Source organism: Pteropus medius, unplaced genomic scaffold (genome assembly GCF_902729225.1).
Source record: "Pteropus medius unplaced genomic scaffold, Ma_sr-lr_union100, whole genome shotgun sequence".
In the NCBI taxonomy this organism is placed as follows: Eukaryota; Metazoa; Chordata; class Mammalia; order Chiroptera; family Pteropodidae; genus Pteropus; species Pteropus medius.
In genome coordinates this window covers 4,857,186-4,880,208 of record NW_024354503.1, presented here as the reverse complement: position 1 = coordinate 4,880,208, position 23,023 = coordinate 4,857,186, and the positions used below count along the sequence as shown (strand labels likewise).

The window sequence follows — 23,023 nt, the reverse complement described above, 5'->3', positions numbered from 1 at the left end:
ATGGTAGTTAAGCACTTAGGGCTAAGATTCAAATCTTGCCTCTGCTACTGTGTGACTCTGGACAAATTTCTTAACCTCTCTGAGCCCTTTTCCCCCTTCCTCTTCAAAATGGGAATGTTTGTTTATAATTCATTAATAATTTATTCTTTATGAGGTATCAAATGCATAGGATTCTTTTGAGGATTCCATGAGACAATGCACGTAAAGCATTTAGCATGGTGTTTGGCACAGAGTAAGCCCTCAACCAATTGCTGTTGTTGTTGTTGTTGTTACTATCAAAACAGAGACTGACTGGAAAGTTTCTAGGGAGCTTAAAGGTCTTCTCAAACAGTTATTACTATTCCCTGTTTAGTAAAGGAGGTAATGGAAACCCAGAAGGATCAAGGACAGTCAGAAAAGAAATAACCCTACCCCTAAAAAGAGTGAAGTTGAGAGGGAGAGGACCCCAGGAATGAGCTCAGAGCCTTGGCCTCAGGTGCAAGAGGGAAGATGCCTGGATATGGATTCAGATGTGAATTCAAAGCCCAGCTTGGCAGCTTGACGGCTGCATCACCTGGGCCAGCCACTCCTCTTTTCTGACCCTCGGTTTTTTTCATCTGTACGATGGGGGAAATAATCACAGAGGAGAGAATTGAGAGAAAGTGCATTCAAGTTCGAAGCGCTGGGTCCTGAGGGGCTTCATCCAGACCCACAGATGCCTGCTGACATACACATATGCTCTAGCAGTCACACCATGTGCTCATGCTAATGCACACGTGTGCACACTTGCTGGTGTTTGGTCACAATTCTCCAAGGAGACAGTATGAAGTTTATGAGCCAGCATTTCAGTTTATAAGGCGAGTTTTTGTTCTTTCTCACTTATTGGATCCTGACGATAACCCTATGAACCAAATACTCTTATTATTACAGTTTTGTGACTGGGAACCCTGAAGCTTGAAGGGAGGAGTGCCCTGCCCAGGGTCATCCCGCTAGCGAGTGACAAGGCCAGGGGAAACCCACCTTTGTTTGAGGCCAAAACCCATTTTATAATGGCAGGAACAGGGGCAGAACAGCTGACAGGTTTTCAGCTTTCTAGTTTTGGGCTCCCGGAGGACTAGATCCAGGGCTCCTTGGACAGAGCCCAAGCCCTGTCCGTAGGCCGGTGGGGTCAGACCATTTGCCTTTCTGCTCTCTCCCTTCCCTCTTTTTCCAGGCTCAGGCTTCAGCTTCATCCCTGGAAGGACCCTGGCATAGGGGATCACCCGAAAGTGGGGAGAGGAGTGGGAGAGCTGAGAGTATCATGCCCATTTTACAGATGAAGAAACAAAGATCAAATGATTTGCTTGAGGTTACCCAGGCTGACCTCAGCAGGAGTAGTTATTCTGCACTATAAAGAGCCACACTTACTACTCTGACCCTGTCTCTCTCCTTCCTGGCACCGTCTGCAGGGAGCTGGGCCACAGTGAACAAAGGATGCTTCAGAACAGGTTGCCGGGGCCCAACATGGAGGAGGCAGGAGGGCCCCCGGCTCAGGGTGAGGCCCGAGTGGTGAGTACCAGGCTGACATGGCGACAGCGGCCTCCTGCCCAGGAGGAAATCAGACACCGTTTTCACAAGGTGTCCCTGGTGTCAGGGTCCCGGATGCAAGCCCCCCGGGAGGACACGTGCGATTGCGATCACAGCAACCATGGAGAGAATGTCAATGGCTTTGCTGCACAGAAAGAAGAGACTGTGAATCACCAAGGCCCCCAGGGAGGGGCTGGCTCCAAGAGCTTCCAGAGCCATGGGCCTATTTTCTCCAGGAAGTACACATTACCCCACAGGGAGAAAAGGCTGCTGGGGAGGCTGAAAGAGGCTGTGGACCAGGGCAATGGCAGCCCCCAAGACCCCAGGACTGAGCCACCAAGCCTGGGAGCCACGGCCAGGACTGAGTTTTCGGTGCCTTTGCCTGGGCCCCGTGAACCGAGCCCCCACCCAGGTGTGGGCCTTGAAGAACGGCAGGTGACACGCACTGTGAGGACCACTGTGGTGGTGGGAGGACACGTGGACCGACGGGTGAGCAGCTCTGTGACCTTGGAGCCATCACTCCCTGGCAAGGCTCTGCCAAGGGGCCGCAGTGCTGTGCGCACGGTCCATACAGTGGTGGTGAGCCCCAGAACTGAGGGCTCGCCAGGCCAAAGTCAGGCCCGGGAGCTGCTCAGTAGCCTAGTGCCTACTGAGCGAAGCCCACCGGCCAGCCGGCTTCCCAGGCTCATGGCTGCTGTGCTGAGGAGTCCAGGTCTGGGCAGTACAGAGAGCACAGCCCTGGGGCAGCTGCCTGAGATGGAGTCAGTGCAGCCAAAAGACAGATCTGCCCTGGCCCCTGCAGGCATCTCAGAATGTGCCCACCCACCTCAGAACGAGGATGTCCCTGCCGCTTGCCTAGATCAAGACCAGGGCCGAGCCCTGGTTGCTAGGGCCCATGAGGTCCCAAGGGTGCAGGGAGCCTCCAGCCCCACGCAGCTCCCTCTCCAGACCTCTCAGGACCACGTACCAGTGCCCTCCTCTCCCAGACTCCAGACCCACACCTCCTCCCTGGGCCTAGTCCACCCCCCTGAGCAGCCTATGGTGCCTACTCACCCCAGAGCTCAGCTCACTCTTGATCCCAGGGAACCCCAGGCCCTGCCCTCTGTAAAAAGGGAAGGGCTCACAGATCCCATGGTAAGGAGTGAGGTTGTTATGGTCCCTGATATGGTCCCTGGACAACCTCTTGCTCCATCCTCTACAAGAAGGAAGGCTGTCCCCAGCCCAGGAAATCTTTCTGCTCCATCTTCCCCAAGGAATAAGGTTGTTCAGGACTCTGAAAATGTCCCTATCTTCTCCTTTACCCAGAAAGAGATAGTGCAGAGCTCTGATTTTCCTGCCGAACCATCCTCCATCCAGAAAGAGGCTGTGCAGGGTCCTAGTGCTCCTGCTGCTTCGTCCCCCAAACCAACCAAGGTTGTTCAGAGCCCAGAAGGCAGGCCTAGCACCGAGAAAGAGGCTGTCCAGGGCATTGAAGGCAGCCTTGTCCCTTTCCTCACCAAAGAAGTGTCTATTCAAGACCTGACTGCTCCTGCTGTCCCACTCCCTCAGAAGGATGAGGTTGTCCAGAGACCTGAAGGGAGCCCCATCTCATCTTCCACCTCAAAAGAGGTGGTCCAGGGCCCTAGTGCTTCTGCTGCCCCATTTTCCACTGAGAAAGTGGTTGTCCAGGACCCTACTGTTCTCCCAGCTCCCTCCTCAGTGGGCAAGATGCCCCCCAGCCCAGGGGGTCCCCCTGCCCCAGTGCCGATGGGAGCAGAGGCCAGCCTGGAGTCCCAGCTTGTTCCTGACTCCACTGAGGGCAAGGTGGTCCCAGAGCCATCGAGGGAGGAGGAGGTGGCCCTGGCGGCTGACCTGGAGATTTTCTTGGATACCCTGCGGAGCATGGAGCCCCCCAAGATCCTCCACACTCACCGGTTGCCACGAGCCCCCCGCTCTTCTTACTTGGCCATGTATGCCACGCTGCCTGCCATTGAGGAGGACCAGCCTGGACCATGGGTGCTGGAACACAGCCCTCAGGAGGTGCCCACACCGGAAGAAGAAGAGGAGGAGGAGGAGGAGGAGCCAGAGAACCCCTACCTGAGCGATGACGAGAAGCTCCAGCGCAGGAAGGAGAAAGCTGGGCCCAGCCTCTCCTGGGACTCCCGCCCGACCCGGCCCCCCCAGGCCTCTTACTCTCCTCTGGAGATGATGAAGAAGCATGTCACAGATGCTAAGGGCCCCCACTCAGAGCCAGAGTGGCAGGTGGGCAGCAGGCCCACTTCCCGTCTTGGAGGCAGCCTTCTCTTTGGTGGTCTGGAACCACTGGGCACAAAACTATCTGCTCTGGCCCCCCACGGGGCACCAGGTCTCAGGAAGGTGCCAGGACAGCTGCCCCTGCTCTGCAGTGAAAGGCCACCACCAGAGAAGCCCACATGTACCAGGCCCCCTGAGGGCTGGGTGAGTCAGGCCTTGGGTGGGCAAGGGAGGGTGCCTGGCCTCACCAGGTTTGGATGGTGTGAGGATCATGATTCTGGGAGGAAGAGTCTCCACAGGCCCGAGGTTTGGACCTGAGGTCTGGTTCAGTGTGACCCTGTGTAAGCTACATCTCTCTGGGCCTCAGTCTCCCTGTCCAAACAACAGGGGATTTGCACTGTGGATTCCAAAGGGCTCAGTGGCTCCGATCTCTTGGAAGCTGGGGAAAGGGAGCAAAAGGAACTGAGCTCCTTGGACTGCATGATGAGGCCCCTGGTGGCTGGGGACAAGTATGGCATCCTCCGTAGGGGTGGAGGCCAATAGAAGGGATGTGAGATGCTTGGAGTGGTGGGAGGCAGTAAGGAGACAACCCTATAAGACTTCTTACCACCGCCTCCATTCCAGAGTCCAGCATCGAAGACCCAGGGCAAACTGAATACCAGGCCTGGAAAGGTAGGGGGGCGGGAGGCAAGTATGTGTGGGGGGTAGCAGGAGGTGGCAGCCTGGGGACAGAGCTTGAGGACCCCCTCTGTGCCTTCTCCAGATGATCCTCTTCTCGGAGCCCGGCTGCCAAGGCAGCAGCAGGGAGGTTTGGGAAGACACTGCCGATGCCTCCAGCTGGGCCCACGTGGCCTCCATAAGGGTGGTTCGAGGCTGGTGAGTGCAGAGTGCTCAGGGAGAGACGGCCTGCTTGTGAACCTGGGGCAGTGAGGACAATGAGACGTACCCAGGCCGAGTGGCAGAAACTCCTTCAGCTCCCCAGAGACCCTGTTTTGTGGGTACATCCTCTCTCACCCAGTGATCCTGGGTTTCTGTGCCCACAGCTGGCTGCTGTATGAAGAGCCGGAGTTCCGGGGCCAGAAGCTGATTCTGCCTGAAGGAGATGTGGAGCTCGGAGCCTCAGGGCCAGCGTGGAGTACCCAAGGCATCGGCTCCCTGAGGAGGGTTGTCCGAGTGAGTAGGCCAGGGTGTGGGGCGGATGCTGCTTTTTCTACCCTGGGCCAGGGGCCCTGAGAAGGGAGACAGCCTCAGGTTGCTAGAGTTGGAATCTCTGGGAGAGAGCATATGGAGTAGGGGGCTGAAGGGGGATATATTATGAATTAACCTATAGATTCCTGACCTTGGAGCTGACTGGGGAGTGCTCAGCCTGGCTTGGGGAGGCAGGGGCCAGGCAGAGGCCAAGCCCTAGCTTGGGAAAGCAGCTTGGGAAAGTTCGAGCTGGTGCTGGAAAAGGATTCAGTTAGAACAGCAGAAATAGTTGGGGGTGGATGTGGGTGCTCACTCACTCCCAGGGCCCAGGCTCAAAGGTGCCTCAGATGTTTGTTCATTCATTGGCTCAAGGATGCTCGTTGATGTCTGTTGTGTGCCAGCCACCATGCCAAACAATGAGGGTTTGGCAGGGAGACCTGCTCTCTGCCCTGCAGGACTCAGGGTCAAACTAGGGTATCAGGGTGGGGTTTGCAGCAGGAAAGCCATATAATCAGATTAGGAGTTTAGAAACACATCCCTCTGGCTGACAGGAGATAAAAAGACTGGATGGGGATCCCAGAGGCAGGAAGACCGGGAACGTCTGGGATTTCCAGCTAAGGCACACCTCTGAATTTGAGGGAGGGAGGCGTGGTTTGAAAAAGCATAGTCAATTTTATAGTTTCATGTCTGTAAATTGGGAAAAAACCACCGTTTTCATAACACCAATTTACAAACTACAGAAATGAAGCTTGACAAAATCATGTTGGCCACTAGGGAGAAAACAGGGCAGATGGATGTTTTGTTTGGTTTGGTTTTTAATGAAAGGAGGAATAACTCCGAGTCCAGAGCTGTTGCAATCCCCCTGGTAAGAGAGGACAAGAGGTGACGAGTCTTAACTAGGACAGTGGCCCAGCCATATAAAAAGGGAAATAATTTTCAAAGCCTCTCCAGAAACACACAAATGTTTGTGGACAGTTTATTGTGAGCTTCTCACGATAAATTCATCTTTGTGTGGGAGATAACAAAGTACAAGAGGAAAACAAGGACTTTGAAGTCAGGTGAACCCAGATTCATTTGATTCATTCAGCATTGACTGGGCACCTACTGTGTTCCAGGCACATGGGAGGTACTGGGTTGCTATGGTGAACAAAAACTAAACTGCTCTATTTTTGGCCCTGCTACTTACAGACTGTGTGCCCTCAGGCCACTTAACTTCACCAAGCCTCACTTTCCTAGTCTGTGAATGGAGTAATAACTCCCAATGGGAGGACTAAGTGAGATGGGGTAGGACATACCCTTAGCACTGTGTCTTGCACTCAGTCGACACTTCATAAAGCATCTGATGGAATAAGTGAATGAAAATAGTCTTGGTGAGGAAGAAATACCCAGAATGCAGAGGGTCTGCTGCTTCCTGGGATGAGGTGCAGATGGAGCCAAGCCTGGACAGGGTCAGGAATTATACATAAAGGAAGGGTCAAAGTTAGACCTCAGGAAGCAGCTGTCCATCCCACCCATCCCTCCACCAGGCTGGAAGTCAGGCTGCCCAGAAGCAAGGAAAAATGCGTGGCACTAGGCAGGTATCTGCTAGGAACTTTGGTCTCCTGAAGGTCTAGTGCAGAACCAGCATGGTCTTTGGTCTTGGGCTTGTTTGGCTGACCTTGAGAGAACACCCCAGTCATCCTCCTGGACCCGGGGGAGATGGCCACAAAGGTTTCCCAGAAGCCCCCTGAAACCCTGCTGGACAGACTTGGAGAAGCAGATGCAGGCTGGGGTAGTCTCTGAGGGGTTTTTGTTACACTTTATTTTTCCACCCCTCTCCCACAGAACTATATTACCTCGGAAATCAGCCTGTACTCTGAGGAGGGTTTCAAAGGGGAGCAAGTGAAGCTAACTGAGGCCTTGGAGGACCCCCAGAGCCTGGGGAGGCCGCTACAGGTGTCATCTGCCACTGTCTCTGCAGGACTGTGAGTCTGGGATGTTCTGGAATCCCTTCATTTCATATTCACTGTGCTGACATGACACAGTCCCTGCCCTCAAGAAGTTCACAGTCTACTGGTGGGGACAGACAAATAAGCAGACGGTGGCAATCCAGAGTTCCAGGGCTGGGGAGCACGGAGCTGTGGGAACACAGAAAAGCACCAAACCAGCCTGAGGTCAGAGAAACTCTCCTAGAGGGGGGGACTCCTCAGCTGGGTTGAGTTGGCTCCAGAAGAAAATAAGTTCCCTGATGGCAGGGATTTGTATGCTTTGTTCACTACTGTATCACTGATGCCTGAAGCAGAGCCTGGCACAGGGTAGATGCCCCTAAATATTTGTTAATTGAATGAATGGGGAAAAGACTATATCTAGCAGAAGAAACAACACCTGCAAAGACCCAGAGATGAGACATCTTGCTTTGAAACTTCAGTCTGGCCAAAGAAAGCAGCAAGTGGGGAGATGTGAGGCCCAGCAGGAAGGCAGGGGGACAGACCGAAGGGCCTCTAGTGCAGCTGTGCTGTATTGTGAGGCTAACTGGGAACTACTAGGGGTGTTCAGGAAGGTATGTGTACTAGAAAAAACCCTCCAATTGCTGTGTGGGGCCAGGCCAGGGGAAGGGAGACTGATGGAGTAGCTGCTGCAGATTATGGGTGCCTGAAATGTTCTCCAGAGTCCACATGCCAGGGGCCTCTCCCCCCAAACCTCCTCCACTCCAAACCTTCTCTTCCATTCACCAATCTGTGTCCTGAGCATCTGGGGAGCAGCTGCCTCTCTGCCTCCCCTCCTCTCCAGGTGGCTGCTGTACCCCAAACCCTTCTTTGAAGACACTCCCTGCATCTTGGAGCCTGGAGAGTACCCCACCTCAGAGGCCTGGGGTACATCAAGCTCCAGCGTGGGTTCCCTGAAGCCCATGAGATTGGTAAGGAGTAGGTGGTCTTAGGTAGCCTTGTCCTGCAGTCTGGGGAAAGAGGCAGGACCTGGGAGCTCCTTCTCGGAACAGGATTGAAAGAGAGGGTGGATTCGCTCAAGGGGTGGCAGATAGGGAGGATATGGGGTTGGCCATTTTTAAGGATCTCAGGATCAAGTAAATCCTAGGTCACCAGCCCCATCTGCCTTTCCCTACCTCTGGGCCAGTGTCTCAGCTCTGTCTCCTTTATAGGGCTGCCCAAGAGTGGAGAAGCCAGGGGAGCCCAAGGTAAGAGTTGAGGCTTCAGGGTCAAAGAGGGCCTTTGGGTGAGGTGTGTATGTGTGGCTATCTCAGCCTGACTAGAAGATGGGAGAAGAGGGCTCCAAGGGTCAGAAACTGGGTCTGGGAGGGTGGAACCCAACAGGCTCACTGGGAACTGGCTTTTGATATGCAACTACTAGGTCAGAAAAGAGACAGGAGTTAAGTAAGGGTGGGTGTGGGAGGTTGGGGGAGGGGGGCTCAGTGAGGGAGTGGGAGGGCTTATCTAGCTCTGGGCTGGTGCTGGACAGAGCCATCTTGGGCTGGCTGGGTGCTGTTGGGTTCAGATCACTCCCCACCAACCCAACTACTCCTTTCCCCCAGGCTGTGGTGTATGAAGCCCCAGGCTTTCAAGGCCGGAGCTGGGAAGTGAGCAGAGACATCTACAACCTTCAGCAGCCAGAGGACAGCCACAGCCCCCACCTGGCTTCCGTGGGGTCCCTACAAGTTCTTGGTGGCTGGTGAGGACTCAGGACCCTTCCTTCTACCATATCTCCCCTCTGGCCTCTACCTTGGGGGTGGGGAGTGATCTGGGTTGCCTAGGGGTGGGGGCAGCTGTCTTACACATCCAGGGGTCTCTTGTGACTGAGTGTCTCTGTTTTCCCACAGCTGGGTAGGCTATGAGAAGGAGGGCTTCCGGGGCCACCAGTATCTGCTGGAGGAGGGCGAATATGCTGACTGGTCACACTGGGGGGGCTATGATGAGACGCTGACCTCCCTGCGGGTCATCCGGACGGTAAGCAAGGACAAGTGGTCCATCTCTCTGCCTCTGGCCACAGCCATACTCCGGTGGTACAATTTGTTAAGGGGAAGAATTTGTGCTCTATCAGTGTTCCCTGAGGTCTAGCCTTTCTCCCTGCAGCTGCTCCTCCCCAGGCCACACTGATCACCTCACCCCAAAGTCCCCTGGTGGGCTGCCTCCCAGGGGTCTGGGCACTCTCAGGGGTTTCTGTTGATGGGCGGGGAAAACCTGACTGTCCCTGGGGCCCAGGACTTTGCGGACCCGGCCGTGGTGCTGTTTGAGGCCATGGACTTCGAGGGGCACGGCGTAGAAGTGAGCGAGGCACTGCCGGACTTGGAGCTGGCGAGACACGGCCCACACACGCAGGCTATCCACGTGCTCAGCGGCGTGTGAGTGACCCCGGGAGCGGGGTGGGACCCGGGTGGTTCCAGCGTAGGTGCCGGCTCCATCCCGCTGACCCGCGCCCCGCCCTTCCTGCAGGTGGGTGGCCTATCAGGAGGTGGGCTTCTCCGGCGAACAGTACGTGCTGGAGAAGGGCGTGTACCGCAACTGCGAAGACTGGGGAGCGGGCAACAGCGCCCTCGCCTCGCTGCAGCCGGTCCTGCAGGTGCGTGCGGGCCGCCCGGGACTGAGCATCCGGAGGGCGGGGCTTGGAGTCTGGGATAAGCCCACCGTAGGAGAGTGGGACTAGGACGCGGACAGGAGCTTGCGGGGGCGGGGCCTCTGGGAGGGACGGATCTAATACCGACCTAAACTCTGCGAGAGCTACAATTAAGGGCGGGAATATTGAAAAGCAGAGGAACTGAGGCTAGCGGCCGATACACTCCTTAAGTTTCGAAATTGGTTCCTCTCTTCAGGTTGGGGAGCACAATCTGCACTTTGTCTCAAAGGTAAGGAGCTGGTGGGGACTTATGTCTCTCCACTCATTTCAAATCTCTCCCCCTTTCCCCCAATCATTCTGGCTCACTCCATAGCCCTCCTGCACTTATTTATTCCTGTCTCTGGCCCCAGATTCAGCTTTTCTCGGGCCCCAACTTCTTGGGAGACCACATCTCATTCGAGAATGACCAGACCTCTCTTCCCGCCTCCTTCCAGCCCCAGTCCTGCCGTGTCCACGGCGGCAGGTGAGGACGTAAGGGAGGGGAGGCTCAGAGGTGCGGGAGAGGGGGCCGGGGGAGGGGTGGGGGGAGGCGGGGCACACCTGCTCTGAAGTGCTTAACTCAGTATGAAAGTCAAGGCTGCAGAAACAGTCTTTCTTCCAAATGATTTCCTTACTCTGGCTGCCTTGAAATGAGCTATTCTGTCCCGAAACATTAAATTTTAAAATAAAGCAAAGTTTTAATGGAAAACTTTAATAGAAAATGTAAAACTTGTAGAAAATATAGTATAAAGAACCCCAGTCTTGGTTTTTTTTTTTAGTGTATTTAAAATCCCTGACTCAACATAAAATTTCACAGGTAAATATTTCAATGTGTATCTCTGATAAGAAAGGACCCTCCACACACAGGCACACATAGCCACAAGTTATTATTACATCTAATAAAATTAATAATTTATTAATGTTACCTAATCCCAGTCCATGTTCAAATTTCTCTTATTGTCTCAAAAAATGCTTTAGTAAAATCGGTTTGTTTTTCTCAGGATCCAAACAAGGTCCACGCACTGCATTTGGTCAGTTTGGTCTCTGGTGTACACATGCCTCCCTTTCTCTGTTATATACCACTTATTTTTTCGAAGAAACTCAGTAATTTGCCCTGTGAATTTGCCATCTTCTGTATTTGGCTACTGCTTCCTGGTGGTGTCTTTTAACTTGTTCCTCTGCGTCCCATATTTCCTGTAAACTGGTAGTTAGATCTAGAGGCTTGATGAGATGGAGGGTATTTTGTTTTGTTGGCAAGAGACTATATAGGTGGTGCTGTTTACTTCTTACTGAATCACATCAAGAGGCTTGTGTCTGCTTGTCCCACTTTTAATGATATTAAAATCTCTACATCATAAGAGTCCCCATTTACTGTTCATCTAATGGTTTTATATCCATCGATGATAATTGCCTACATCTGTTACTTCTTTAGAAGTTACAAAATGGTGATTTTCTAAAATTTGTTATTCCTTCTACACATATTAGCAGAAATACTTCTACAAAGAATAATTTTCCTTTTCAACTATTTATCTGAAATACTTTATACAAAAAAAAAAGGCATTTTATCTTTCCCAAGGATCAATGTTTGCCCCTTTCTCCTGATCAGTTTTCAGAATAATTTCTGAATTGGTGCCATAACAACCACCAAAGCTGACCAATGAAGATTTTTTTTAAAGTATTATTATGAACTCATGGATTTTTATGAATTTGTAATGCTTCAGTACATTGGAGTCATGGTTCTTTTGTGTACTCAAATTGTTCCATCTTTGGCAAATGGGAGCCCCTTCAAATTGCCTCCTAGGTCCTTTTGACATGACCTCAGTCTTTTTTTTTAATATATAATTTGCTTATTTTTCTGGTACAATTAGATGCTCCAGGATAATTTTGCATTTTTTTGTCCAAACTTGGAATTGGCCATTTCCCGAGGAACTCTGGTTCTTTTTAGTGGGAAATGGTATTTAGAGACCAAAAATCTGCCTGCGAGGTGTTTCAAAATTATAATACTAATATTACTACCAACAGTGAAACCCAGTGAATGCTGTTTGAGGTTTCTCTGTGGTTCTTTTTGTCCTCAGGACATTCACGTACATCCCATTTGGTATGTACAGTTCAAAATATTGTGTTTTTAAGACATTTGAAATAATGCGTGGTTTTTCTGTGTGGTTATGCCATCAACCTGATACACAGATTTGTTTATTTTATTTTAATTTTTAGGAATATTTTTTATTTTTATTTTAACATTTTTTAATTACATAAAATATTTACAGTGTTCCTGTCTTAGCATAGGCTGCTGTAACAAAATGCCATATACTGCATGGCTTAAACAACAGAAATTTATTTTCTCACAGTTCTGGAGGCTGGGAAGTCCAAGATCAAGGGCTGGCCAGTTTGGCTCCATGGTCAGGGTCATCTTCCCTGCTGGCAGCCGGCTGCCTTCTTGCTGTCACCCCACATGGTGGAGAGAGAGCTCTTATCTCTTCCTCTTCTTACAAGTACACTAATCCCATCATGGGGGCTCTACCTTCATGACCTAATTACCTCCCAAAGGCCATTATTTGAGGGTAGGGCTTTAACATGTGAATTTTGGGGAGATACATTCAGTCCTTAGCAGTTCCAAAGTCAAGTCTTAAACAACTTAGTTTCCATCTCTGTCCTTTTTCCTTCCTCCTATACGTGATTTTTATTTTATTTTTTTAGCAGTTGGTTTATTCGTCCATTTTTTTTGGAAGACGTAAGCAAATATACACTCATTAAAGACTTACATATAACTATAGAAACCAAATATATTTTGTTTTCCTCCTCCCTCATGTTCTTACACAAAAAGAAGCGTACTATAACCTGGTGAATATACTAAAGGCCACTGAATTATATACACTTTAAAAGTGAATTTTGTGTCGTATGAATTATATCTGTTTTTAAAACAAAGCATACAAAGTCACTTTATATCTCTTTAAGAGCTGTTTCTCATTCCCTTTTACTGCTATATTATACTCCATATTTTTAGTGCATTCGACCAATCTCCTGCTGATGGCCATTTGGGCTGCTTCCACTCTGCTAGTGCACACAGTGCTGTAATGAATGTCCTTGTGCATATGTTATTTTATGTTTTCTAAGGGGGTCATTGGGATAGATTCTGAGAAATGAGATCGCTGAGTAACTGCATAGAGTTTTGCTTGATATCGCCAAATTTCCCTCGATGAGAATAGTCCTTTCTTACGTCTTACCTCAGTTCCTGTTGCTGCAGTGCCTGTTCCTCCTTGACCTCCCCTGGATCAGAGGGGTCGTGATCAAGTCTGTGTCCACCCTGCTGTATCTCAGGGGGCCTGGCCAGGCTGAAGACAGGGCAGGCTCAAATATCCACCCACTCACATCCTCCCACTCTTCCCCTTCCCCAGCTGGATCCTGTTTGATGAGAAGAACTTTGAGGGTGACCAGCACGTTCTCTCCGAGGGCGAGTTCCCCACCCTCACGGCCATGGGCTGCCTAGCCTCCACAGTCCTGGGCTCTCTCCGGAAGGTACCCCTGGTAAGTGTCCCTGTCTAGTTCCAGGCAACCCCTGAGGGAGGGGGTGCTGCTGGGGGGGCGAGCATCCTGAGCCTCTTCTCATTGTTGAGGCTTGAATCCAGTCTTCTTCAGAATCACCCCAGGTCCCCCTGACCCCAGGGCTTCAAAGCCAGTTCAAGTTACTAGAGATTTATTGAGCACCTGATGAGATAGGTCCTGGAGACACTGAAATAAATCAGCCCCGCTTTCAAGGAACCCATGGTCACGCTGACATACAGATTACAATGCAGAGTGGTGTGTCCAGATACAGAAGTGGTACGGGACAGGAAGGAGTAGCACTCAGGGGTGTGCTGGGGGACAGGGGCCGGACTGCTAAGGCAGTGGTTCTGTGCAGGGAGGAGTGACACAGAAAGATGGCTTCGCTGCCACGTGGAGAATGGGTGGGTGGAGGCAAGGCAGTGGGGTTGCCGCTATAGTAAGCCAGAATAAATCATGATATCTTAGACCAGGGAAGATATGGAGAGAAGTAACAAGAACCTTATTAAAAATCTGAAGTCTGTGTAGGACTTGGAGACTGACTGGGTGGGCCAGCAGCAGCTGCATGAGCAGAATGTCTGGCCTTTACTGAGCACACATCATGCTCCAGGCAGTATTTAAAAGACTTCCTGTATGCTAAGGGGTTTAATCCTTACTACAACCCTATAACCTTTGTTACTATTACCATCTCCCTTTTCCAGATGTGAACACTGAGGCACAGAGAGGTCATGAGACTTGCTTCAGGTCATACAGCTGGTACCAGGCAGAGCCAGGTTCTCCCTTACGCAGCTCATCTCCTGAGTCCAAGCTTTTTATAACTATATGCTGGGCTCTGAAGACAGATAGACCTGGTTCTGAAGCCCAGATTTAGGGCCTTGAGCAAGTGGTTTAATCTTCTCCAGCCTCAGTTTCTCCTCTGCTAAGCACATACCTCATAGAGTGGTTGAGAAATTATAATGAGATCAGGTAAAGTGCTTAGCACTTTACTGGCATGTAGTAAGCCCTGAATATTTGAGAACTGCTATAATTACCAGTATTATTAGTATACTATTCTTAAAAGTGCCATTTACTGAGGAGGGGGTTTGAGGGACAGTGGGGTGCCCAATCTGGCACATGCCATATCTGAGAATCTGAGGGACATCCAGCTGGCAATTTCCAGGAGCTCAGGATGAAAGAGGGCCTGAAATACCCATCTGGGAGTGGGGGGACTGACTCTGGGGCTAGAGCTCTTGTGGCCTTACCCCTTCTCCATGCTCCCGGGCCCCCAGCACTTTTCCGAGCCCTCCCTTTTCCTGTATGGCCTGGAATGCTTCGAGGGGAAGGAGATTGAGCTCAACGGGGAGGTGCGGAGCCTGCAAGCTGAGGGCTTCAACAACCATGTGCTGTCTGTGCGGATCCAGGGGGGCACGTGAGTGGATTCTGGGGAGGCACAGGGGATTGGGGGCTGCAGTGAGTGAGGGCTGGGTCCCTGGCCTCTTCCCCCTGCCCACTTCTACTCCCCACTCCTAGCCAAGGAGGAAGGAGAAGTGCAGACTGAGGAGGGTCATTGGCTCTCAGGGCTTGGACGCTAGCTAGCCCTGGGGTATGTTGATGGGGAGTCTCCTGGACCCTCCTCTGTCCTCCAAACCCCAAATTCACTTCCCAGCCTCCCTTTCCCCCCTGGAGACCTTAACCCCAGGCAGAGGAGTCCCAGCAGGAGAAAAAAGGAGGGATAGAATGTTCTGACATTTGTGCCTCCTCCATCTGTCTGTCTATCTCTCTGTCTGTCTGTCTGTCTGTCTTTCTCTCTGTCTCTCTGTGTCTCTGGCACTTGCTGGGCCCAGCTGGGTGCTGTGTGAGCACAGTGACTTCCGAGGCCGCCAGTGGCTGGTGGGCAGCTGCGAGATCACCAACTGGCTGACCTACAGTGGGACCCAGAGGGTGGGTTCCCTCTACCCCATCAAGCAGGTAGGTAGCATGTTGGGTTGAGTGTGTCTGTGCCAGCCTGTCTGGGTGTGTATTTGTGTGTTTCCTATGTTTCTCAAACTCAGCATTTGTGTGCGTTTGGCACAATTTTGCCACATCATCATTCCTCTTGAACCATTATCTACTTAGTATTTTTCTCTAAATCAGTGGACTTTTTTTTTTTTTTACTCTAACCTTATCCTAAGGGATAATATTGATAAAATCGTGGGTTTGATGTGGATGTATGATTTTTCCTTAATAGACACTATAATAAATATAAAATTTTAACAATAAGTTTATCTGTGTAGGACTGAAAATTATCTCATGCACCACCCAGTAGTAGTAAGCACACTTCACTTTGGGAAACGCTGAGTCTGCATATCTGGACATGTGTCTCATTTCTGTACATGTGCATGAATGCGGAAGCACAGCCCTGTGGGGGGTGTGTGTGCGCATGCACGTGCACACGCGCAGACGCCCGTCTGAGAGTATTTCTATGTTGTGTCCATGTATCTGCGTGCCCTGGAGGTGGTTGTGTGTGTGTATACATCTGTAAGAATATGTTTATGGCTACATGTGCCTACGTTTGTGACACTATTGAGAGTGCGCGTCTTTGTATGAAGATATGTGTAGTCCCTATATTCACAGACTCTTATAACATCAGTGCTAAAGGAAATCTTGGAGATTATCTCCAACCCCCACATTTTGCAGATGGGGAAATAAAGGCCCAGAGAAATGGACAAGGATTTCCTCTGCAGTCTTGGGCAAGTACTGTTGCTCCACAGACCTCAGCTTCTTCATCTTTAAAATGAGGGTAACACATATGATCAAGTTGTTTTGAAGACCGAAGATAGTGTATATAAAACTCTTGAGTGCTTACACACTCAACAAATGTTTGCTGTGATCCTTATTACTATTACTACCATCACCAGTATCTGAGGCCCCAGCTGATTTGTTGCAGAGCCCAGTCTGGTGTCTGACGGTACAACGCAGTGTCTGCCCTGCTATGGTACCTCTTCAGCATGGGTGCGTGTGTGCATGTCTGTATTCTTACATGCATCCAACTGTTTAGCAAATACAAGTGCTTGGCGTAGAGTAGGCTGGGGAAACCCATGCATTGCTTAGGAAGTGTGAGTTTGCTTGGCTGTGAGTGTCTGTGTGTCTGTGTCTGCTGCAAACTTCTGTGCAATCATGTGGACCTTGTGTGTATATGCCAGTGTGACCCTCTACACATGTTTGTGGGTATTTATGGACACAGAACCGTGTGAGTGTGGGTGTGTACCGTGGATGTGCCCTAGTCTTTGTATGGGAAAGAAGGGATGACTTAAAGCAGGATTGAGGAAGGATTAGAGGCAGGAAGGAGGGCTTGGGACCTAGAAATACTGCAGAGTCCAGTGTCGAGGGAGTTGGGGGTCCAGGTGGGAGCATCCCTGCCCAGGGAGCTCTGACTCTCAGCTCCTCCTACTCACCAGCGCCGGGCTTATTTCCGCCTCTGGAATGCGGCACTGGGAGGCTTCCTGGCAGTGCCGGACCACGTGGAGGACATGAAGGCGGGCCGTGTGGTGGTCTCTGAGCCTGGAGCCGGAGGCAGCTGCATCTGGTACTACGAAGATGGGCTGCTGAAGAACCAGGTACCGGTTTAGGGGCGGAGACATGCAGGCCAACCTTGGGGAGTCCCAGCCTAGTCAAGAACAGGACCCACCCTTGGACCAGAGAAACAGAGACACACACAGACAGCAGGACTCTGGGGAGGTGGAGAATGCAGCCTGTGCACTCCTGGGCAATTCAGGCTCTTCTCTGAGCCTCTGTCCCCCATCAGCAGGAAAGAACATTGAACCAGATGCTTCTAGGGGACTGCCCAGCTCTGATAACCTGTGACAGAACTTGGATCCTAGTAATGATAGATTCACTCCACAAACATTTCCTGAATACCTACCGTGCGCCAGGCACTGTTCTAGGTGCTAAGAATACAACAGTGAGAAGCCAGAAATGACTCCTGCCCTCCTGAAGCTTACATCCTAGTGGGGAGAGGCAGAAACAAGTTAAATGAGTGAAATATCTTAGTACTTTAGATGATTAAAAGTACAATTGATAAGGGGAGCCGTTTCTGGGAGGGCGACATTTGAGGGAGGCAGCTGTACAGATGTCTGAGGGAAGAGTATTCCAGGCAGAGGAAATAGCACGTGCAAAGGCCCCGAGGCGAGAATATGCCTGGTATTTTCCAGGACTCGCAAGGCCACCTGAACGGCTGTAGTGAAGTGAGTGAGGAAGAAGTAGCAGGACATGAGATCAGAACGATTATGGGGGTGTAGGTCTTTCTAGGCTATTAAAGGGTTATCTTTTACTTAGAATGAGAGGGAACACTGGCTGTGTCCCCAGTGGTGCATTAAGCCTTTCGCGTGAATACCTCATATCATCCTTAGCGGGCACTGCGGGCAGGTCCTATTTTACTCTCCGTTTTACGGGCGAGGAAAGCAGAGCACAGAGGAGTTAAGTAACTGGCTGAAAGTCATGTAGCCAGTAAGTGTGTGAGGCTTGTCTGATGCCAAGCTTCTTGGAAGAGCTAATATTTTTTCAGCCCTTCCATGGTGTCTCACATTGAACCTTTACAACAACCATCCCAGAAAACCAAAGCTCAGAAGGATTAAGAGATATCCCCAAAGAGCCATAAGAGCAAGGATTCAAAGCTGGGTGTGACAAGGGTATCTTGGGTTTGGTGGAGTCTCTGTGGGCTGTGGGGGGAAAACAGTGCCTGATGACCCCCTGGGGCCTCAGGTGGCTCCCACCATGAGCCTGCAGGTGATTGGGCCCCCCAGCACAGGCTCCAAGGTGGTGCTGTGGGCTGAGAGCCGCCTGCCCCGCCAGACGTGGAGCATCAACGAATCGGGCCACATCTGCAGCCAGATGTTCGAAGGCCGGATCCTAGATGTGAAGGGTAAGGTGGGGGTACCTGTGGGAGAAGGCGTCTGGGGGAACTGAGGACATTGTCCCTCTGACCATCTCCCCTTCTCTTACCCCTTCCGCCAGGTGGCCGGGGCTATGACCAGGACCATGCAGTGCTGTGGGAGCTGACCAAGGACAGGGTGTCCCAGATCTGGACTGTCCATGTGCTTTGACACTCCCCTTTTCCAGCCCTGGCGGCTTTCCCTGGGACGAAATGTTTGTATAGGTTTTGTTGTTGTAAAATAAGTTGTTTTCTAATATGCTGTCAGTATCCTCATCTCTGTGCAACTTGATATTTGGGGGTGGGTGAGGATTTGTTCACCCGCCTTCTTCCCCTACACTCAGGCTGGCTTCTTCCTTCCCTTCCTGCTCCAGTTCTGGGGCTCAGATGTAATGCCTTCCTTTGCCACCAGAGGGACCCCTGAGACCAGACTAACTGATGAGTGTGTGGTGGTTTGTTTTTTTATAAAAACACAGCCACCCCCAAACGATGTGTTCTGAGAGACTGCTCTGAGCCAGGTCTGGCACTGGTCTGTGGGGGTACACACATGAACCAAGTCCCTCCACAGGTCCAGTGGAGGATTCTGATGGGTAGAGCAGTACGCTAAGTAACAGGGTAAGAACAGAAGTAGAGGGATGCACAGTGCAGGAACCCAAACCATTTAGGGCTCAGGGTGAGCTGCTCAGCTGAGATGTGGAGGATGGGAAGGAGTCAGCCAGGCTAGAGGGGAGCAGAGGAAGTATTCTAGAGATGCAGACAAGTCCAGGGGTGAAACTGGGAAGTTCAATGGGATGGATGCACAGTGGGCCGGGAGGGCAAGGTGAGTGGGAGCCACACCCCAAGGGCCTTGCCCACTGGGGCACCTCTCAATTTTCCCTGACTCTGGTCTCAAGGCCTAAAGGTTTGGCCTTAGTCAAGAAGCCAGGACAGAGGGTCTGGGTCCCTTGCCCAGCTCAGAGAGGGCATGACAGAGAAGAGCAGCAGCTCCTCTGTCCCCCAATCTAGCAGGCACTTTTTGGCCGCTTGGGCAAGGTCCTCAGAGATGGTTAACACCCTTGTGGCCTTCTCTGGGGTTCCTTTTCCTCTCCGCAGCCCTTATTACCGCCAGCCCAAAACTCAGGAAGGGAAGGAGTGGTTAGAGCCGTTATTTGTCCTTCCTGCCTTCCCAGCACATAGGTGGGCAGGACGAAAGTGGACAGCTGCCTCCTCATCTTCTCAGCCCCTCATGGCTGGAGATGTGAGGCTGGGAACCTCTCGAGACTGGGAGGGGGCTTGTTCTCTCTGAATCCGTCATTCTGAAGACACCCAGGTACTGGGTTTGGGGGTCTCTGAACCTCTGCAACTGGAGGCATCCAGTGGGTGGGTGGGGTTGGGAGGTCCACTGGAACCATCATTTCCAAACACCCAGGGACAGATGAAGCAAATGCAACTAAAGGGGACGGCGAAGATGGCAGGTTCTGGCCCTGGGCCTGTCCCTGCGAAGTGATCCTAAGGGGAGGGGCCTCCGCATTTGGACTTTGGGGCAGGGGAGCTGGGGCGGGAGCCCCCTGGCACCACCTCCTGCTAATGGGGCATGGGAGGCTCCTTGGCATTGCTGCAGACCTGGTTCTTGGGGCCCAGTGATGACCAGTAACCACACATAGGACCCCACTCCAAGTACAGGACAACTTTATTGACTCCCAGTGGGTGATGCTAGCCCCTCCACATCAGCAGCTCCCTCTGTTGGCCATTGTCCCCAAGGCACTATCTGTCCATTCCCACAACTGGTGATCTCTGGCATCAACCCCTGCCAAGGATTGATGGGAGGGGGCTTCTCTTGCTAGTGATGGTGGCAGCCATCTCAGGGGACACAGGGCTCAGGCTGAGGCATGTCAGCTCAGCTGAGGTGGAAGAGCTGGATGAGGGTGTTGGTCAAGAACAGAAGGACACTGCCGCTGCCCAGGCTGCTGAGCGCTGGGGCTGCACTCTTAGTTCTCCTGTTGCCGAGGGGAGGGTTGGTGGTGGTGGTGGGGGGTGTGGTCCTGTTGCCCAACACTCCAGTTTGTATCTGCAAGAGAAGTGGCGTAAACTCAGGGCAGGCGCTCTTGAATCTCATGTTTGTTGTTTAGAGATGCAGTTCCCCCACTAATATGATAGTTCTCACTTCATAATCGTGACTTCTACCACAAGGTCCTGTAGAGATGATTGACTGCTTCCCGCCTTCACACAAGCAGGGTCAGAGGCCCACCTCTCATAGAACCTTCCTGTCACCTCCATCAGCTACCTAGCTCCTCTAGCCTGTGGAAGAGCGGGGAGCCTGTGCTGTACCCCTTAACCTTACTAGCTGGGCCAGGGGCTTCACCTCTCTGAGCCTCAGTTTCCTCATCTTCTGAATGGGGAGAAGAGTCCAACAGAGTTATGGTGAGGGAGGGTCACATGAGACAGGGCTTATGAGAAGGCATCTGACAAAGTGTGTGTGAGTGGATGGATAGGTGAAGAAATGGCCAGATGGTGATAAAACTGTTCTCAATGCTTTATCAAGCTGCAACTAAAGCTGCTCTTGATGGAGAGTAAACTGTTCTTGATGATGCTCAAGCTGTTTTTGATGCTTATCAAGCTGTTCGTGATTAAGAACTTGATGTCTTCTGTCTCCTATGCTGACTACAACCCTCTAGGCACATGGGATGCTGCTGAGGCTGCCTCTTAGAATAGCAGATGGTTTTGAAACTCCAGCTATTTCTGGAGTGGGAGGTTTCTGCCATCTCTGCATTCCTGAACACCCAGGTTTCTCTCCTCAGGAGTCCCCTGCTACCTCCAGAGCCGGAGCAGGCTCCACTTGAACATTTCCTGGCCCCCCTCCCAGTAAGACCATTTCCCCAGATTCTCTGTGGGCTGATGCCATTCTCACTCAGGCCGCCTTCCTAAGTCTTTTAATTCTCTATCACTCCACAGCGCCTCGTGGGTCCCTCAGTGTGCCTGGCACCCTGTAAATGCTCCCTAGCCTTGGATACAGGCTTCTGTTCAGGGGTGGCCCTCAAGTAGTCTGACCCCAGCCAGAACAGCTAGAAGGCTGGGAGCCAGGACCCCCTGGGTCCTTGGTTCCCCTGCTAGAGCCTGTTTGCCTGTTTTCATGGGAGAAGACTGGGTGCCCAGGAGCTCACATTTCCTCCCTCCCATTCCAGGCAGGTCTGGGGAGTCCTCCGTGGTGGTACCAGGGGCTCTCAGGGGCTGTTCTTACCTGAATCATAACCAGGAGGCTGATGGTGAATAGGAGGAAGAGGAAGCCCTTCATTTTGCAAGGATCTTGGTAGCAGCTTTTGGAGATGAGCACAGGGCTGTCTGCAGGCCCCTTTTGGCTTGGCTGCTTTTGAATCAGGGAGGCGGGGTGGAAGGAAGAGGAAGGACGGCCTGTTAGGTGTGATTGGGTGGGGTGCGGCTTCCTTCTACGGATCTCCAGGTTGAGGACAACAGCCCCTAGGTTCTAAGGCCCTGGCTGATGATGCATTCTAAATTGAGACCCAGCCAAATCCCAAGGGATGGGAGGTGGGCAAATCAGTGGGACAGTAAGTAGGGCCCTGGGCTTGGAGTAATGCCTACTGGAGATTGAATTTTTGTTTAATCACCTACCAACTCTGAGACACTAGGGCAGAAACCGTACCTCTGAGCCTTTGAAAAAAGGATGCAGTATAACCCATTTAAATGTGCCAATACATAGTAAATAGTATATAAATATATTTTAAGAAGTAGGGTACAGGAGCTGAAACAAAAAAGTTAAGGTTGTAGGTGCCTCCACAGGTTCGGAACATTAAGACTCGGGGGTGGGGGTGGGGTGGGATGGTAGATTTCCGTGAAAATGAAGGAGCACTGCACTAGAAATCCGGAAACCTAGCTTCTAGGTAGGTCCATTCCTTTGGGCCTCATATTTCTCATTTCAGCTGAGAAGACAAGTGAATTATTTCTGAAGTTTCTTAAAATCTAGCATTTCGTGATTCGAGTAAATAGCAGATAGGTTGTTTGTGTCAATTTAGGATGGATGGGAAGGGGGCTAGTGGAGGGACAATCAGGTGACTAAACTGCAGTAGGGGATGGCTGTGAAGTCCCAGCGAGGGGTGGGAGGATGAGGTGAATCACGAAGTTGCCTGGAGGGTACTCCATTCTCCATTCTTTGTACATTCTATTGTCTCAGTGGGGCTCTGCAATAGGTTTTTTAGCTATCCCCATTTCCCTGATGAAGAAACTGAGGCTTAGATATCAAGTGGCTTTTCCAAGGTAATAAAATAAACGGTGGAACCAATCTCATTTGAACTTGAATCCAGGTCTGTTTGAAGCCACAGTACGTATGTAACCTCTGGGGCCTAGAAGCCACCAATTAAGTCTTGATTCCCTGCCCCTCTTCCTCCTGGAGGATCCAAGGATTGGCTCTGTAGCCTCACCCACTCTCCATTTCTTAGTCTTTTTTTTTTTTTGGTCTCATTTACATGCCAAATAGTAAAAGAAAACCCTCTCACTTCCCCTTCTATGGTTGTGGGCCTCCTGTTGCAAGCTTCCTACTTACTGTAAGCCTCAAAATACCTGAGCAGGCCACTGGGAGCCCCCAGCTCTGGCTAAAAAGAACTGAGAGTCCGCTGGTGAGAAGCCAGGAAGAAGGAGGGGGCAGGAGTCTTGAGGCCCCTGAGGGTCGGGTAGGGAGGAAAGTAGGAGGAACTCTCAATTACTCACCATTGCCCACCCCCATCAGCTCCTTCACCAGATGTCTCTCCCGATCCTGACTCATCTCAGCCGCCTTTGGTGTTCCTGTGGCGTGGGTGATTCTGAGGGTTCTTGAGAGTCAGGGAGGTAGCAGGTGCTGAAAGGGCACTGGCCCAGGAGGCCCATGTTGAAGTCCAAGACTGCTCTGCTGAAAATTTGCTTCATCACACTGGGCAGTCTTCTCCCCTCTGACTAAGAGGCAGCTGGACAGGCCAGGCCCTGGGGCCAGCTGGGTTGTATCTTAATGCTGCGGATGCGTGTGAGGATACTTAAATGCTAGGCTCGTACTTGTAAAACTTTTCTTACAAACCTCAGACA

The 23,023-nt window shown here is 51.4% G+C and overlaps 2 protein-coding genes across 2 annotated transcripts; one reads left to right on the top strand and one right to left on the bottom strand.

Annotated features, from left to right (window-relative positions):
* The first annotated feature begins 1,482 nt into the window (after window positions 1–1,482).
* Window positions 1,483–18,396, top strand: CRYBG2 (crystallin beta-gamma domain containing 2). The gene is made up of 19 exons (XM_039854429.1): window positions 1,483–3,981; window positions 4,402–4,449; window positions 4,541–4,653; window positions 4,821–4,950; window positions 6,790–6,929; window positions 7,735–7,861; window positions 8,102–8,137; window positions 8,492–8,628; window positions 8,777–8,903; window positions 9,159–9,298; window positions 9,390–9,516; window positions 9,767–9,799; window positions 9,921–10,033; window positions 12,945–13,074; window positions 14,358–14,497; window positions 14,913–15,036; window positions 16,506–16,664; window positions 17,809–17,968; window positions 18,061–18,396. Exons 1-19 carry the CDS (start codon window positions 1,483–1,485, stop codon window positions 18,147–18,149), a joined length of 4,572 nt encoding a protein of 1,523 aa, XP_039710363.1. The 3' UTR covers window positions 18,150–18,396.
* Window positions 18,397–19,628: 1,232 nt separating this feature from the next.
* Window positions 19,629–22,693, bottom strand: CD52 (CD52 molecule). Its single transcript, XM_039854193.1, has 3 exons — window positions 22,676–22,693; window positions 21,195–21,320; window positions 19,629–20,024 (listed from the first exon to the last, which is right to left on the bottom strand). The coding sequence occupies exons 1-3, from the start codon at window positions 22,676–22,678 to the stop codon at window positions 19,854–19,856; spliced, it is 300 nt and encodes a 99-aa protein (XP_039710127.1). The 5' UTR covers window positions 22,679–22,693; the 3' UTR covers window positions 19,629–19,853.
* Window positions 22,694–23,023: the final 330 nt, after the last annotated feature.